Raw genomic sequence first — 18,989 nt, 5'->3', positions numbered from 1 at the left:
AGAAGATGAAAGAGGTCACTTCAACATGCTGAAGCTTGAAGGACAGCTGCTGGCCTTGTGTGGGCATTTTATCCTGGGACATGTTGAGGGGTGGGGGTGGGATCTTCTTGAGCAATGCTACCATGTTGAAATTAATTTGTTAATGCATGTTTAACCTGGTGTTGGATTGTATACCTAGGGTTCAGTAATGGAATCAACATTACACAAATAACCCTGGTACATATAACTAATTTATAATGGTGTCTTTGTGCATCTATTTTTAGAACTATTTTTAATGTTTTTATGTTCATTGTTTATGATATTGTGATTTCTAAATTGTATTTTTCTATGTTTTCATTAAAATAATTTCATTTTTGGAATTAATAAAGTTACTTATAATCTATGTAAGATGTAATGAGAGCCAAGAAATTAAAAACATTCAATAAATTAAAACACATTACAAATAGATGTTGATTTATAGCTTTGATTCAATCTTTGTCCATATATAGAACACAGTAAATTGCTGTTGTCATCGCCAGAACTACTTGTCATTCTTGACATCATCTAGACTGCATCTGCTGTAGTATCTCATTCATTTTCCCAAATAGAGACAGTATCTTGTCATTTGTTCATGTGCTTTTATTTTATACTGAAATATGACTACTGTTTTCTGTAGCCTATTCAGTCCATCATTTTACTTTTTGCACCACATGAAGCTGCAGCTATATACTGTGTACTTCTGGGATTTGCTAAAACAGCACACTTAGCAAACTTATTTTTTGCACAATACATCTTTGTTGATGAACCAAATAATTGTCTATTTATATATTTCTAGTTATATATTTGTGTCTGCATTCACTCACATGAGCCCCTTACATTATTTTCAGTAGATGAAAGTATGTATATGTATATACATCTTTTCATAGAGCAGTTGTGCATTTTCTCAACATTCACAGCCAAAATGGTACTGTACTGTTTATTTCATGTGACTTGTATGTGGATTGTTTACTAATAAGACTTTAACCACACCTTTTAGTCAAATGTGTTTCCTTTTAGCAACACTGAAGTTCACCTGCTATATTGTGTGTAAAATGCAAATCTGCTCATACCACCTTACAACCAAACTCCAGTATTGTTCCTGTTGTCCTGTTCATTATTTAGATTTTGGTAGCTACATTTACATGTTTGGCATTTAGCTGACACTTTTATCCAAAGTGATTTACAGTCATGACTCAACACAGTTTGGGCTAAGGGCCTTGCTCAGGGGCCCAGCAGTGTCAACATGGTGGTGGTGGGGCAACCTTCTGATTACTAGAAACTACTTTGGAAAATGTAACTGTACATGACATTTCTACTTTGAGATGAATCCCAGACTACATTATGTTAATGTAACTATTATATCATGTTAATGTTAACTATTTTGTTTACATTACATTAACTAACCATTAACTATTACATTACATTATATAACTATTACATTATGTTAATCTAACTACATTATTTTATGTAATGTATTGTGTGGGGTTTTAGTGGTCAAATATGACTCTGAGAGAAAGTTGCATATACAATTGTAATAATTATAAATGCTTCTTGGTTGCATTTACCGTTGTTTATGTTGTTGATCTCTCTCCACATAGTATCCTGATATTCAAGATCAGAAATGACCAGGTATATAAACAGAGTTTTTGATATTTCCAAATTGTGGAAAAGGTATTTCATTGTTTTCACATACTTCCATCTTCATAATGCATTAATTAGAAGCACTGGATTGTTGTCCCTGTGTGTGAGAAGTTAAAAAATACATTGAACTGGGACTGGACAAACAGATGGACTTTTGAGTGATGGGTATTGAACTTCGAAGAAGTGGTTCCTTGGGGTGTATGTATCTGGCAGCTGTCACAAACTATGCAAATTAGCATTACATTTATGCAAATCATGCAAATTACTGTATTTTTTTCCCCCCTTTCCCCTAAATGACATGGAGCACTTATCCACACGCGAGTGGGCAAGTGACAATGGGTTTTAATTAAGCCATCTAAAACCAGACTCACTCATCTTCCTCTCAACTCAGCCAACAACAAAGCCCTTTTAATTATTCATTAATTGCTGCTGTAAAATCTATGTATGCCTGTTTTTATCAAGGCATCAAAGAGATCACTAATTGCCTCATAATATCAGAAATAGATACAACACATGTTGAAGCTGTTTTCAAACAGTAGTTCAAAGCAAGCAGAGAGAGTGGGGTTGAAGTCCAGGTTGCAACAAAACCTTCATTTAGGATGGGAACATCATGCTGTGGCATTATTGTAAATGGTATGATGGTACACCATGTTTCTAAGCACAGTCCACAACAGAGCAGGACTCCATACCAGCACACTTATGTGATTGCCATGGGGTTTTAGCATTTTGCATTTACCATTGTGACTTTCAGAGAGCTTTCCTCACGGTTGAAAACTTAGCTAAACTTGTTTTATACAGAAAAACCTTTAATCTGGAGCCAAGACATTTACTTTGGGAACAAAACTCTTTTTCATGTAATAATTTAGCTTTTCTGAGAAATTCTAAATGTCTTCAAAATGCTTTTTTTTTTTTTTTACATTACAACAGAACCAAGTGTTTGTGCACCTGTTGAGCACTCAAAATCGAGTTGTGTTTGTATCCATGCCATTCTGTTTGTGTAAACACCAACATAAATGTCAACAAGTTAATTAAATGTCATCATCCCTTCTGTAAAAGCAGATGGCACTGGCTCAACAATACTCTCTCCTGTTGCCATTTTGAGGGCGGTCTCTTTTGTATGTTCTATATTTTGCAGTGTTTACTGGGATGTGGCTCTGAAAACCAGCACTAAAGGCTTTCATCAGTTTCTATTATTTTAGTAAAATCAAAGTGTCAGTCTTCTTTCCCTTAGTTGAAGCTTGGCAGTAATTATGTGCTGTATGAAGTCTTATCCTATGGCCACTGCCCTCACTTCAAATTCATTTGGTCTCAGAGGGTCTGAAAAATCATTACACACTTTTTCTGTTTGGTACATTAATAGAGTTGAGGTCACTAGTGGCTGAATAGAAGAGAATCTTCTTGTAATTGAATGTTCAGGCTCCTTATGAGTCTCATTTATTTGTACTCATCTATAGTGTTCCACTCTGATGAACACAAGTGTGGGAGAGTGCAGAAGGAGGAGGACGACAGGCTTATAAGTGACCAAGTCACTTTCTTTAAACCAAGTTCAGGAGTCAAACATAGCTCTCCTTGATTTAATATCTGTTCAACAATGTTAACATACATTTTCTTCTGTAAGCCTTCTCTAAAATATTTTAGTTTTTATTATTAGTTTTGAAAACTCACTATTAGGTTCAAGGTCTGATTAGGTGTTACTTATCTAAGCACTGACAGATAGTTTGTTGTCCCCATCAGCTATAACACTGCATTACTGTATTGCAAGGCTATGAAAAAAATATTTAGTTGTGAGGTATACAGGATTCGATTGAATAACTCACTATTGTCGTCTGGATAAACGAAATAACCTTCAACTCTGAGCTAAAACTTTCTTTTTCCTGACTAGGTTCATATTTATCTCCTCATGTCTCTACTTTCTCTTTGTATAAAGCTGGACCATGCACCCCACCCCCTGTCTACCCTAACCCATCCCTATTTCTCTGTCTCTGTCTCTGTCTTGTTCTAAGGTGTATAAAGACAAGTACTGAGCTCATGGTGGAACAACTGTTTTTTCTGTCTGCAACCAAACGCAGTCCCCAGCTCAGATTTGTTTTTTCCACATCACCTTGTTGGACAACTTTCCCTAGTCAGTAGTCAGGGCTGATGTCCTGTAAACAGTTAAGAACTGAGAGCCACTCAGGTGCTGGAAAGCTTTCTTTAAGACCTTCTACCTGCTATTTTTAGCAGTTCCTTGTCTTTCATTCTAACAGCTACCAGAGCTCTATAGGGATTTTTTTGTAATGTGATTTTTTTCCCCCTATATCTTCAGCATGTTTGCTATATGTAATTGTTGTGTAATGAGTCTCTTAGTATATTCTAAAATAAATTACATTTTTGTCTGAGTATGTTTACAGCATAAAACTAAGAGTGTGTCCCTGAATCACTTTTGCTTCTTTAAATGGATAGCATTGATTGAAAAAAAATCACTAAGCAGCCTTTCTATGGATTTTACTTGCCAATGTTTATATAAGCCCTGTTAACAGTATTATGTTATTATGGTGTGTATGGAAAATACTGTCAGACAGGTTAAGTCTATTGCATTATCAACACAATATAGCTTTAAAATTGGGTCCAGTTTATTTGCTTGATTTGAAAAATCATTTGAGCCGCATGTTTGCATGCGTGAAAATGTGTTTGTAAAATGACAATAGGGTTGACAATATCTGGGGTTTTTTGTATTGCAGACAATGCCAGATGTGTGAAAATTCAAAGGTTTGTGTACTATATTAGAAAGGAATTGATTTCAGGAGTGGTACTGAGAACAGGAAGAAGTCGAAGCTGAGTGTCTCCCCAGGTGCATAACACTGTTGCTTAGTAACAGGCGCTTCATGAGGCAGGCAGCCAGACGAAGGAGCAGCAGGCTGAGTTGATGACATCAGAGATTGCCACAGAGTACCCCTGTACCCCTCATAAGCTCTCATTCCTCAGAAACTCCTGCTAAAGTTACTCTTCCTAGTTATTAATGTGCATGTTTTACTGTTGATTTTTTTGTATTGACTTTATCTGCTCCGTGATTGTCTATTCCATTTATGATGCCTTTAGTAGTTTTAGATATTTCCATGCTACTGCTGACTTGTGAGCCTTCTGTGATTGTAAACATTTAGGTTTTGCATTATTAGATTTTTATTTCTGTCAGAAGAGATAGTCACATTGGACATTATCCATGTGAATTCTCAAAGATAATATATCTGTCTATTCTCAATGTCTGTAATGTATGTTTTCTTGGTATCAAATTAGTGTTTGTAATTCACAGTGTGCCCTCATTGCATGTTTTCCCTACACAGATGGGTACAGTAGACATTTCTTGCTGGAGTTCAGAAGAAGGTCAGAGCTTGGCACTCGTGCTCCAGAAACTGGCCCATGATAGCAGGTGAGTTAACTCAGAAAAACAAGCTCTATTCAGCCTCCAGTGGAACCCTCAGCCCCTCTGTTACACTTTCTCAGTGAGACCCTGTGCTTTGATCCATTTTTGGATGAGGCCAGGGCACCATCATGTTGAGAGCTTCCTTGAGCTGTTGCCTCTTCCAGAGATTGATACGGGCCTTTTGTTGGGGAGCTCATGTCTCCTTCGGTCCCCCTCCCTTTCCTTTGCTAAAATGAGAAGGCATTCCTTTGAAGTTGCCCATACATGCTTTGGAAGCAAACCTTCAGCATTATTGTATTTCTGGCAAAGTGGCAGCAACCTGTGCTGCAAGCAGTGCATTATTGCTAGGCTTTGTCACAGACAATGTCCTCATAATGCAGAAAGATTTTTTTTTTTCATTCATGCAATATTAATATAAAATTGTTTTGGAAAATGCTTTTAGTGCAGAAATCTTCACACACTTAACTGTTATTTTGCAGCAGTGTACAATGCACTGCCAAGGCAGTCTCTTATAATGATCCAGCCAATATGCTCAATGGAAATCTGTAGTACCTTTAGTTGCATTGTCACTAGGCTATGTCCATAAATCATTCATCTTTACCTGCTGTGTTAATAGCATAGATAGATTTATTGTAGTGAATGTATTGCTAAAATATATCACTATTAGCATTAATTGAATTAATAGGAGGAGCTAATCTGGCCTGTAGTGATTAGTTTTGAGAGCAGAATAACTTTATGCAGTACAGTTAAAAAGTTCATGCACTATAGAGAGCATCAATAATACATATGGTATAAACTGTTATCTTTTTCAAGCCAGCCTGTACTTGGCACTGTGTTCAAATTATCATATTAGCATATTCATGAGTAAACAACCATCGTACAAAATTTCAGCCAGTTCTAATCATGCAGTTTTTTTGCCATTTAAAATGTTCTCTTAATTTAGAATGAGCATTTAAGGAGACATTGAAAAGCTTACTGTACAATCTTTGACCTAACCTCCAGTCATGTCTAACTTAGTCTGAATGTTATTCATAATACTTGTGTGATGTCTACTCAAATCTTTAAATTCAGTGCTACTGTTTTCCAGGTCCTACCCAGATACCACAGTAAGGTCTCTAGCTGCTGAGATTCTAAAAGGGTTTGGATACTTTGATGGAGCCAGGATACTTTGAACCAGTAAAGCTTCTAATACTTTTTAACTTTGTGATGTTAGTAATAAGGATGTATTTGTTCTGTTGAATGTGTACATTAAAAACAGTAGTAATCTATATCCATTGTGTGTGACGTGTGCCCAAAGGTTAATACAAATGTAATACAAAATCCCAGACTTGTACATCTAGAGCTACACTCAAGGCAGCAGATCCAAGTCAAATTGTTAACTGTTATGTACAAGCTGTTTACTTTGAATATCCCATTTAAAATTGTAATGGTTAAAAACATTAAATGAGCTACAAGAATTTAATTAAATGACCAGGTCCACAGTGGTAGTTTTTAAGGTAATCTTAGGAAGTATGCCATTCAATTCATCGATTTGTGAAATTGCAGATGACTGGTAATTGTTCCAATGTCAAGTGAATTACACAAATGTGTCTTGCTGGTTATAAAATCAGCTGCTACAGAAAATATTCCTGTAGACTACATTTCTAAACCAAAAGCTTTAGCATTGAGACTAAACAGATACCCTGAAGCAAAACATGAATACAAGTTTAATGTCCATTATTTTTATTTAGCCATGTCATAATCATGTCTCCAATAAACAGCAGGCTACAATAATTAGGGGTTCTTTTCAAAACCTTCTATAGCTACCATCAGAAAAAAGGAAGAAAAATTAAAAATAAAGAACTGGCCCCCTCTGATTGCAGACCCCTTTGGAACATCTGTGACACCAGAAACAGTGATCTCATTAAAGCAAGAAAGCCGATATTTGGACCATTTCTCCCATTCTTGGTTTTATACAAAAGCTACACAATATTACACTTGATCAGAATACAATTCAACTGATTAGTGTTCTACACCATAAACTTGATAAAATCTTAATTGATGGAGCATTACCACTATAATTTAACACTATGAGAGATTTGAAAAGAATACAAATTACTGCAAAATAAAGGACAAGTATCAAAGCAAGCTAGATAAGTACCATTATACTGAAGAATAAAAAAATAAAAATTAAAATGTAAAAAGAAATTTCAGGCAAGGATAAGGTTGAAAATTCCAATATATGATCCACCTCTTGAGCTTTCTTTGAGTCAGCTACCCCACCGAAACTCCTTTGCGGTTAAAACTCCGACCAACAAGGACCACAACAAAAAGTTTTACTTGCTCGTGTTCCCATAGGAAACTCAGCTTGTATTAGTGTGTCAGGCACTTCCAGAGAAACTAGCCCACTTTCTTGAGACCGCTTAGCAACTTTACAGGCCAAATCACAATGCAGATTCATTCGGATCAGACGGTACAGCTGTGAAGGAACAACAATAGTATCAGTGTTGGGAACCACGTAGGACTAGGACAATTCCATTCACATTCATAATGCACAACAGATTAGTTCTGGTAACAGCATGCATTATATATCTTGTGAACTACCCACACACAGGGTGCTTAAGCACTGTGCAAACCCAAACACTGCCATTCGTATAAAGAGCACGTCTGAGCACTTTAGTAGCTCACCTAAAAAGTTTATTTACAGGTCAGTATCAAACCAAGCCAACTGATTGCTGTCGCCTGGGGGGAGCCCATCAATCAGGTCCTGGGTGTGACCAAGGTCAGGTAGGCCATCCACTGGGTAGTCCGGGCCAGGGTGGTGCCCACCCATATCGTGATCCATCATGGGGTCCATACCCATGGCATCTTGCCCATACCCTCCAGAATGGTAGGAGCGGTAGCTGGGGTCTGTGAGGAAGTGTGGAGAGGGAGTGGAGGGAGAGGTATAGCGCACACGTACGTTAGAAGAAGCATATTAAACAAGCAGCTCATAACAGCAAACTCAGTATTTAAGTCTTTCAGCCACACACAGCTTGAGAAGGGGATGCTTCACTGTGCTCTCTAATCAAAGAGATGTTTAGCATGTGCCACACTCAAGGCAACGAATTAGAGCATGCGAACACCCATGCTGAGAGAACAGTAAATTGAGGAAAATGGCTGTAAACTCACCATCCTGTCTGTAGCCAAGAGGCTCTCCCTGAGCACCAATATCCAGTCCCAAGTCTCCAGTCTTTAAAAGAAAAAAAAGATGAATAAGCTCAGCACTTGACTTTGCAGCAGCATTCAAAACACTTCATAAATTACTCTGAGCTTTAGCAAATTTCTAAATTTCATTTTGAAATTTTATGCTGTTTTAATGTCCGTCTGAATTTATGGTAATACAGTGTGTAGTTCTGAGCCAAGATTCATTTTATGGCAATAATCTTGCATGGGGATTAGGACATGGTTTAGCTGGGATGAGCTGCTCTACCTCGTTCCAGGTCATAGGCTCAGTCCTGAACAGAGAGCTGGTGAGCTCCACAGACAGCCTCTTCTTGTAGTCCTGGGGTTTATCCTCTGACATGCGGAACAGTACTGCTGCAGCATATGTGGCTGGGGGAGTTAGATAGTGCCATCAGTACAAGCAGACACACAGCTCAACACAACCAGTACCTAGACTCTAGTGGGAGGCACTGGAAGGGACAAGCTCACTTAAAAATAAACAAAAATGTCACTTGGTGAATACTTTGCTGTCTGGTGACATCTACCAAAAGCTCAGCAACTCAACCAAATTTTTGAATTTGGTCCAAACCTCCGTTTAATATACCTACTCCTGCTAAAACTGGTAATCAAAGAATCAGTTGGGTCCTCACCAACACCCTCATTTCTGGAATGAAGCAGCTCTGTGAGGGGAGCAGTGGCTCCCTCTGCCTCAATGGCTTCAGCAGCCTCCTTATCCTGGGCTAACTCGCACAGAACTCCTGCAGCTACACGCTGGATGTTCTCAATGGGGGAGTACAGCAGCTAGTGAGAAGAGAGAAAATGCAGGGAGGTCAGGAACACTGCTGGAGATGTTAACCCATAGCTCCACTGAATTTTAGGTTTTGTTTCTCATTACTTTAGGACTACGTTCTGTTTTACTCTAATTCTACAAAAACTTAAAGCCCGATATCCCAGTATCAGGTCAAATATCAGATCTAGGCATACAAACATGAATTCAAATAAGATGCAGTTTGGTTAAAGTGATAGCATGCAGTAACCACGAAACTGAACTAACCTGGACAAAAAGTGGAATGGTGTTGAGTCCTCTGATAACAATCCTGTTGTGAATGTCTCTGGCTAGAATGTGCAGTGCACCAGTGCAGCCCTCCACAATCTCTTCCATACGAACTCCCTCCTGCAAAGCAAACCAGACAGTAAGCAAAACTTTTCCTCACAAGTCAATATTTTACATCTACTGAAATTTAAAAGCACAGAACTCACCACAAACTGTTGTTGTGTACCTCCCATGGATGTACGTCTTTGGGTATCTTGATGGGCTCTTACAAGCAACTGGACCAATCGAGGAATTGCACCCTGTTCCCTAAGAGGTGCATGATTGGCAGGGCACAAAGCCAAGTTACGGATCAACCCAACTGTAGCCTGGAAGAGAAGACGAATGAATGAACACATTACCCCTTTCAAGAGAAATGTATATATTTAAGGGGAGCCATCAAAGCCCAACCCTAAAGACCCAACTGTACCCACTTAGATCTTAAGGCTGCCAAGATAACAGTGGAACCCCACAGACATTTTATGAAATATTCTGAGGACTAATTAGCTAGACATTAATCTTGCCCAGAACCATAAGTCTAAACTAAGACAAAGACCACATTCATAAGCTGGACCATGTTTATAAACCTTAAGAGCAAGTGGACTTCTCATTTAGATGCTGACTGTTTAAAGGAATATCCTTTGGATAATATGGAATATTTTTCCATGAAATCTCTATTTGCTGCCTCTCTGCCATGTGGCTGATTACCACAGACAATTTCAACGCATTTACCTGTTCAAAGAAACTTAAACTTGAAAGTTATAATAGAAGTCTATCTGCCCTTAAGCTACAAGTGTCAAATTACTGTTCTTTACAGGGATGAATGCCTCAAACCCACTTGTGGTGGCTGAGCACTAGATAGAGTAAGAAACAAGAGATCAAGTTACAAACTGCTGGGATTGTCATTTAAGAGCCTGAGTAAATTAAACTATTGGCTACAAAGGATCATTACTTACCTTAATAAGAGGCCAATGTGAAGGAGGGTGGAGGAGTTTGACCACCACTGGCAGCCCATAGTGCAGCCGCACTGCATTTTGTGCCATTTCTGCATCCTGGTGTCTGGAGGTGAGGTGGCGAAGGGCACAAATAGCTGGCTCAGTAATGTCCTCCCGGTCTCCAGCACGCAGGACCGTACGCACCAGTGCCTCGATGCCGCCCACCTGACACACCATCATCTTATTCTTGTAGTTGTTGCAGGTGAGGTTGGACAGGATACCAGCAGCACAGGTCACGACGTTAATATCATCAGAACCCAGGAGCTGAACCAGAGTGCCCAGCAGACCTTCCATGCCCTCCTACAAGTGGAAAGCAACAGGAAACCTTAATGCGATCCCAATCCAAGAAACGCTGATGTTAAGGACAACTCAGTTCCAATAAACATTTGAATGACCAAAGCATCTGACATTTTGCTGCATGAAGTGTAATCCTACCACAACCACCACAAGATAAGGACAATTACGCCACAACATTCTGCCACCATGCCAATGAGAATAAAATGGCCAGCATAATCATATGTAGCATATGTTCATGCTTCATCTTATGGCTTTCCTTTAATGAATAACGTCCTAACTGTTAGGGCAGGGGCTGCCAGCCCCCTCCCCTGCACAGATAAAGGCAGGAATGACTGTTACCTGCAGCACATCTACTTCAGCTAAGGACGTCTTCTCCATGGAAAAAGTGGGGAGACAGAGAGAGAGCGCTCATGTAGGAAGAACAGAGCAAAGTTTAAAAGAGGTGGAGGAAGGAGGAAACAAGAGAGTCAGGCAATTACCTGTTTGGTGGCAGCATCTGACAAGTTCCTGAGCGTCCACAGACAGTTCTGAACCAGTCGCTGGCTGGGGTCTGTAAGGTGGAGACCCAGTGCCTGCATACCACCTGAACACACAAGGAAACAATCTGACTACAATGTCAAATTCAAATGAAACCTAATCCTGATCTGGGCCTTTACTGAGCCATCAGTGTTTACAGTGTATTGAGAATGTTTGCCGACTCACCAGCCTCAACAATGGCAGGCTTGTTACTGGAACAGACAGACAACACTTTCAGGACACGGCTAGTGGTCCACAGCAACTTCTCGTATGTGTATGTCCTCATGATGTTAACCAGAGCCTGAGGGCCTCCACTGGCCAGGATAATGAGCTGGCAAGCAAAGCATAAGATGCTCTAACAAGTGCAAAATTTCTACAATAGCTAGTAATTTACTAACCAACTACAGCACTACAGTTGTCTAGACTGGTTTTACTCTTACTTTGCTTTCTTGATTGCCATAAGCAAGGATCTGAAGGCAGTCTGTTGTGATGGCAAGGAATTTCACATTTGTTTTGTTCAACAAGGCCACCATCTTCTGCAAGCCTCCAGCCAGACGCACAGCCATCTTGGCTCCCTCCTGATGCAGCAGCAGGTTATGGAGAGTTGTGATGGCATAAAACAGTACCGAGTCCACTGGAGAACTGGAGAAACAACAACAATGAGACCAAGTACTACAGTGGGAAAACCCTTTCACAGTGACATCAGGATGAGACATTGTCTTGCACATTAAATTGATCAAATCACCTCGATTCTTTAGTTTGATCAATGGGAACACTATTACTTAACCTCTGGACTGTTCAGTACCCCATCTTTAAGGGGTACAATCTAATGTCAACAGATTTCATTATACTAGAGCTGAATCAGCATATGCATTTATACAAGCTCTAAGACATATGTCTACTAAATATGAATGAAAATATGATCTTTGAATATGCAGTCATTACACAGGGCTTATTGGACTAACCCCAGCATTTTAACAAGAGCAGGGATGCCTCCTGATTTGAAGATGGCAAGCAGGCCCTCTCTGTGATGGGAGAGGTTGTGAAGTGTGCCGGCCGTGCATCGGGCTGTCTCCACATCACTGGTGTTCTGCATGGTCCTTACGATGGCTGACACCATCTGAGGAGAGCGCATAATAGCATGGCGCGAAGCCTCCTTCTTAGAAAGCTGATGCACCATAACTGCTGCTTTATTCACTACAACCTGGAAGAGAACAAAAAAGCCACAGAGGAACATTCAGTACTTGCTCCATAGTTTAGACTGGTCTCTTCCCATGGACATCTTGTGGGCTAGGAATTAGGTAGTGTGTCTGGAAAAGAGGATGATTCCATTACGACATTTTCCAATCCATTAAATTTAATCATTATATATTGGGAAACAAACCCAAAAGACCAGATGCAACACCAAAAAAACCTTACCTGATCCTCATCATTAAGCAGCTTTGTGAGTTCTGGGATGGCACGAGTAGCCAGCTCTGCATCATCCTGGTAGTTAATGAGATTGACCACTGCATGTTTGAGCATCTGTGAGGGTTCAGCCAACCGCTGCACATTGGTAGGCTGAGCTCCATCAAACTGTGTGGAGGGAATCTGCATGCCCTCATCCAGTGTTTCTGGGAACATGGCAGCCCGCACTCTCTGGGCTCTGGTCATGGCATACTGGCCATCAATATCTAAGGAAGTGAGAAAAACTTCAGCTCCACACCAGAGTAGAACAAAACCTCTGCTGGTGGTTTTCAACATCTCAACATTACCACGCAAATAACTCAGGCTTGGCCAATTAATTCACGGGACTTAAATCTGTAATGCTAGAAAATCTAAATTATGGACATCTTCCCCTGACACATGTATTCCTGCGACGCAAATGTCAACAGGACAATGTTTACCTGCCACTTGGTCCTGGCTGAAGTTCTGGTTGAACCCCTGCTCCCACTCATACAGCACCTGGTTATCCACATCTTCATCCTCAGGATTGCCCTTGCCACTGAGGGAGGGTGCAGTGGTGGTGGCTCCAGAGTGGATACCTGAGTCCAAGTAGGACTGCTGTTGCCAGTTGCTGACTGCAGCTTTACGGTCTGGCTCCATTGCCATGTCAAGCTCCATCAGATCAGCTGTGTATGGAGAGAAGCAGATAAGGCCAGTTTTAAGGTGCTATCTCTACTTTTTTAATATAGGGTTGACCTAAAACTTGCCTGTTACTACACTGCAGTGACATTACTTGGCTAGTTTACAGTACTTTCCAGTACTTTAATCTTGCAATCAGCAATTAACTATTGTGCATTTTGTAGGAACAAAGTAATACAGACACTTATGACCATTTTGAATTTTTTTCCTCCATGCTGAAAGTGCCCAGTCAAGTTAGGCCACATAATTAAGAGAAATGTAATCAGGAATTGAACGTTTACAAATGGGGATCTGGCTTCACTACAGGAAGTTGAAGAACACAGTACATTGAAAGAGTTGGACAGTGTTGGCCAAGACAAAATATGAACTTACACTGGGTCGCCATGTTCCTCACTCAGCCTGCTGCCAGCACAGCTTCCTAATCTGAAACAAACAGGTATTTTTAATTTGAACTCCACACTGATGCATGAACATCTCCCACTGAGCTCAAACATCATGTCTGTATAATAAAGTTTGCAGAAATTTTTAAATATCCAGGGGTAGATCCATAATGAATTTCTGATTCCTTTGCACAGATAGGCAATTACTACTAATATGGACACCAGAACACATTAAGAATATTTAGTTTGTGTATTCAGTATTTATTCTGAAATTTCCCCATGGGGATAAATAAGTACTCTACTGAAATGCTTGGCACCAATGCCATGCATGCTCTCATTTGAAAAAAAATAAATAAATAAAACTTGTCAACCATCTTATTCTGAATATTCTTTTCCCATGCTCTTCAAGTAAACCCCATTCTCAAACGTTAATTACATAGGCAGTAAGAATTAACGAAACCTCTATTAAGTGCCTGTTACAACATTCAACTCTTACAAACCTGAGTCAACATGTTCTAGCTATTCAGTGCCTATTGCCCATAAAAAGCAGTTAACACCTACCGAAGCATGATGGCATTCAGTTACTTACTCCATCACAGCCCAATTTTGTTTCCCTCCTCCTTTATTGCACAATTGAAATTACCATAACATAAGCCCTAAGCCCATCTACTCAATGCAAATGCATAAGCCCTTTCCAAGTGAATGAGCAAAATGCCCCCTTTCCCATAAAGATATCCACATTCACATGAAGGCTCACTGGGGTGCTGGACAATTTAAAGCATGTACGCACGTCTTTACTACATTACATACATTATTTACCTTATTTAACTTAAAATCTGACTACTGCACAGGCTATATTAAGCATTCCCAATGTTACTTTTGTGCGGAAAACAGCAGCAGCTATATAGCTCAAAAAACATTATCCAAGTAAATAGGCACATTGCATGTTAAACTGCAATGACTATGTTTAAAGCATATCAGGGTAAAAAAATTGACAAATGTTCAACACCTGACTGAGTCAAAAGTGAAACCGGACAGCACAGCTGAAATTAGAAATTTAATATTTTTAACAGGCTAGAATTTTTAGACTATCCATTCACATTGCTTTGATCCATTTTTAAAGCAATCTTCCACAGAAATTAAGTTTTTGAAATGGGGGGAGTGACATTAAATCAAAAACGCTAGTCTAATATCAAGCTAGTACACCAACACAAACAGCTCTATATTACCAGATATGCAGCAAGTGACCTCACTATCTCATAGTCCAGCTAGAACATTATTCAGACTACAAGTATTACAATAAAGACCTGCATTACCAATCTTCCTTCATGTAGTTCTCCATCCTTAGAATGCAGAGCATTTGAACTGCATTTGATGGAGCATCGTGCATAACAGCATTTCTGCGAGCCTCTGCCTGGGGCTGTTGAGAGGCCACAGCAGCCAGCAAGTGGCTCAGCCTTAGGGTTCCAGCATCTGGAATCAATTGTGGAGATAAAAGGAGCAGCACAGAGGCCCTATCCACTGCTGCAGCATGACTATTCACTCAAATTACGATGAAGTTACAGCATGCAAAATAGTGCAATTGTTAAAACATCTTAATCAAGTCAAATACTTTCACAAGTGCAGGTTATGCTGGGTCAGAAAACTGGTTCTTAAATGCCAATTCTTTGATTCTAATAGTTAGCCATCAAGGGAAAAACTAAACTAAAACATGAGTTGTAATCCCCATTTTCTACTGTTTGGTCAGCCAGCACAAACTAAACTTTAGATGTTTACAATCACATGTTTCAGTTTTCAATAAAAAAAGAAAAGAATGAGGTACATAAAGTGCATTATTTGTATCTTGCACTGGATTCAGTACTCTCACTAAACATACTGACCCTGCACCAAGCACACAAGGTACTGTGATGCATCTGTAACACCAGTGGAATGCTGGAGTCAGCATTCAAAGACCTGGCCAGCCTTCGCTCAGAGGGCTGCCTGGGTTCTACACCCTGTGTTATTGTGTGTCAGCCAGCTGTCTGGATAATATTCAATTGTTGTAGCTTGCGTTAAGTTCAGTGAAGACCAGATGAAGGCATACAGGAGGACCACTAAACAGCCAAAAGGGGCAGAAAAAACTTCAGCAAATACTAACTTCACAGTACAAGTTGACAAAATTACAGTCATAGTACAAACTCCCAATTCATTGAATTCATTCTGCCAAATTGACGAGACGCATTTTGCAAAGCATGCAAATTGCTTGCTACCTTAACAAGCACTACTCTAAAAACAAATCACCCTACTAAAGTCTTTAAAATATTCACAAGCTCACCAAGCAAACCTGACATTTTCTGTGTGCTCTTGCATGTTTCAGTGTCTGAATATCAACCATTACAACGGGCACACTACAACATGGGCTCCCAACAGTTGAAAAAAAGAACACTGGCCTACTCACGTAAGACTTTTTAAGGAATGCGCATGAAATAAATTGAGGTTTTGAAAGGGAAAGTTCAGGCAAGGTCTACTCTGCTTAAGGTGTTGTAGTGTTTAGACTTAACAATAAGGTTATTAGCCAGATAGATGGTCCTTCTCAAGCACTAAAGAAAAGGTTGTGGAACTGTGTTGGACTTTATGCAGCAGGTTATTTGTAGACTATGCCATTTAAAGATTAAGCAAATTTGAGAATTAACGATTGGAAATAAAACGTGTGTTTTAAAGTAAAATGAAAATACAAATTCCTTTGGCTGGTCAGACGAAATGGTGAGTAAAACCCGTTTTTAGCACGTCTGTGCAAGTGCCAAATGCTGGAAGACTCAAACCGAGAGAAACGCTAATTCAAATAAGGAAAGGATGCCACAGCTAATCTGTAGTGTCAGAGATCCGCTCATAATATAAAGGTGGGAAACCAAGCAAAATTCACTGTTATGCGACCATCAATTAAAAAGGTGCATTTTCCGAATAAATGCCGTGATGAAACTGATATGAGGGATTAAGTCCAAGATGAAGTCTGTAGAACGACAGAGCCCATGCTGCCCCAGATGACAGTTTGGTAGAATTCCCAAACTAGTGCGCTGTGGTCCAAGGACTGTAAATCAACCGTAGAGCGCATATTTAACCAGACCCCCACCCCCATAAACCAGACCCGATCACGACCTCTGCTGCCAGTATAGGCAGAGTCAAATTTCACTCAAGCTCCTCCTCGACTTCCTCTCTAACTACAACTGCTAAACTACACTTTAAAACCTTTGTTTGAGACGGGGGAGGCCTTAGGGTGGTTATTTTTCAGGGTATATTTTAATGCGATACAATTTTACACGAACCAACACTGACCAGCACCTCCAAACACTATGTAATCCTATCTCAACAGTGCCAACCTCGAAGTAAACCAAAGCCAAAACGAACGTGTTAAAAATAATTGACATACACCAAACGACAAAACGCATCCAGCGCCGGCTATTATGCGAATTCACTCAATTAGCCAAGTTTACCCTGCCCGAGATAGCTCACCAACGTCGCCTAGGAAGAAAACTTAACTTGTTTTCCAGCTATTGAATTCAAAGCTAGTTACTTGAACTGATCAGCCAAACAGAAAGCTACCGGAACAAAAACTAATCGAAGGCAACAAGAAGTTATCCAACTTCTGTAACCTAGCTAGGTTAGCTAACTTGGCTAGCGATATTAATCTTAACTTTTGAGCACCCAGCCCCCAAAGTCAAGTTGTAATTATCTTTGCTATGAAATACTGCTTCGTAAATTCAGTACACACACCACAGCCAACACTAACTTAACATACTGAACATGCTGATAGTCTAACTATCATAACTGGTTAGTTACCTTGTTTGCTACTAGCAAAATGCGCATCTTGATGCCAAAACAGTAGCATAGGCGCTTCAAAAGCTCGCAAGATAGCCAACCTGGCTAGCAAACAAGGTTAGCCGACTAGCACTAAACCTGTGCGCAGAGCTCGGAAGTCACAGAAATTAAGACAAAACAATATGACTCCAAGACGCAAATCTCGTCGAAATATGTACGACTATCTATAGGTACTTAGACATTGTTAAAGGTTTGTCTTGGACGACGTGCAAGTTGTTCAGCTGGAAAGCGAGTCAATTAGCCGCTTAGCTAGTGAGCTAGCCAGCTAACCAACTGCTGCAAGAACACACACGGTACTGGCATGAGCAAAAAGCAGGATTAACCTACCTAAAACAGATAGTTCGCTACCGAAAATATTGCTTGAAAATAATTATTTAACATCTAAAAACAATAGTTACCTGTGATAAAAGGTGGATATTCCTTTCTTTGTAGGCAGTTTAAAGTGAATAATTCAGAGGACAATCCGGATAAAACGTGTACAAATCACCCGCAACACACTCCACCTCCTCCAAGGAAAAGATGGGAATATCCACTCCCTAGCCCTTCTCCAGAACCAAGCAAAGTAAGATGGCGTCAAACCATTAGAGCAAGCCATTATAAAAACTCCTGCGACCACTGTATCCCGTCGCCTTGATTAAAGTAGATCCTTGGCATGCATAGATGAGATTTCAACACATTTAAATGGCCGAAAATCACGAATACAAAAACAAATATAATCTGTGCTCATTATGTGATTTTTCATAGAAACACTGACACACAAACTATCGCTCGATTGCTCGTTTGTGTTTTACACTGGCGTAAGAATATATCTGTTATACAGCTGTAGTGTGACCACAGGACGCACCTACTCATTAAGTTTTATGACTGTTACAGCGTTAACGGTGGTGCTTGTTTCCGAATGAAGGGGTTTGATTTGGTAGGTAGCTGGGTGTTTGCGACAAGGAATTTCTCTTCGCCAGATATATTTTTAGTTAAGTAGCTATATATTCAGATCAGAGAGGTTAGTTGTGGGGACGGTGAGGGAACTTTTTAAAATGTCAATTTTCCGTTAAACAATACAACAGGCTACTTAAAACCTGTATTATCTTAGTTTTAGCTGGAAATTCAGCGGCATGTCTGGTTAAATTTCACATTCTGAATTGAGATAAACAAATAGCTAGCTGGATAGAGTGAGACTGCTTAAAACCCGACATCGTTTCCTTTGGGAAGTGATGTTTTCTGTTCCGTTTACTAATAGTAACAAGATGAAGCTCAGGTTATTGTGCCTTGTGTTAGCCTCTATAGCTAGCAACCTAAGATACATAACCTAGCTAGCTAACCCTAGGTAAGTTAACGCCATCAAGCTAGCTCGCTGGGCTCGTTAGCTAACCTATAGCTGTTTCTCCACTCTCAGAATTGGATGAATACTCTTGTTGCTTCTTCGCAAAATAGGTAGAAACTGGTATGTTATCTTACTAGTTCAGTTATTTTGCGGTAACAAATGTAGACAA

At 39.8% G+C, this 18,989-nt stretch overlaps 2 protein-coding genes across 5 annotated transcripts in view; one reads left to right on the top strand and one right to left on the bottom strand.

Moving 5' to 3' along the window:
• The window catches only part of ulk4 (unc-51 like kinase 4), a 93,011-nt gene extending 85,492 nt beyond the window's left edge, over positions 1-7,519 (top strand). For both annotated transcript variants that reach the window (XM_027023227.2, XM_027023228.2), the window contains 2 exons: positions 4,980-5,065; positions 6,147-7,519. In XM_027023227.2, the coding sequence (XP_026879028.2) occupies positions 4,980-5,065; positions 6,147-6,231 (171 nt within the window). In that variant the 3' untranslated portion in view covers positions 6,232-7,519. The remainder of the gene's footprint in view (positions 1-4,979; positions 5,066-6,146) is intronic.
• ctnnb1 (catenin (cadherin-associated protein), beta 1) lies at positions 6,765-18,064 on the bottom strand. 3 transcript variants are annotated; one of them, XM_027023232.2, is made up of 17 exons: positions 17,898-18,064; positions 13,637-13,687; positions 13,027-13,251; positions 12,560-12,813; positions 12,106-12,344; positions 11,581-11,782; positions 11,327-11,471; positions 11,104-11,207; positions 10,964-10,993; positions 10,289-10,627; positions 9,503-9,661; positions 9,297-9,416; positions 8,893-9,043; positions 8,511-8,632; positions 8,210-8,270; positions 7,727-7,948; positions 6,765-7,517 (listed from the first exon to the last, which is right to left on the bottom strand). In XM_027023232.2, the coding sequence occupies exons 2-16, from the start codon at positions 13,647-13,649 to the stop codon at positions 7,740-7,742; spliced, it is 2,373 nt and encodes a 790-aa protein (XP_026879033.1). In that variant the 5' UTR covers positions 13,650-13,687; positions 17,898-18,064; the 3' UTR covers positions 6,765-7,517; positions 7,727-7,739. The 3 variants fall into 3 exon arrangements, with proteins under 3 accessions (XP_026879033.1, XP_026879035.1, XP_026879034.1); XM_027023234.2 differs by lacking the exon at positions 7,727-7,948; XM_027023233.2 differs by lacking the exon at positions 10,964-10,993.
• Positions 18,065-18,989: the final 925 nt, after the last annotated feature.

This window comes from Electrophorus electricus, chromosome 10, assembly GCF_013358815.1.
Source record: "Electrophorus electricus isolate fEleEle1 chromosome 10, fEleEle1.pri, whole genome shotgun sequence".
NCBI lineage: Eukaryota > Metazoa > Chordata > Actinopteri > Gymnotiformes > Gymnotidae > Electrophorus > Electrophorus electricus.
This window is presented reverse-complemented; position numbering and strand designations above follow the sequence as displayed.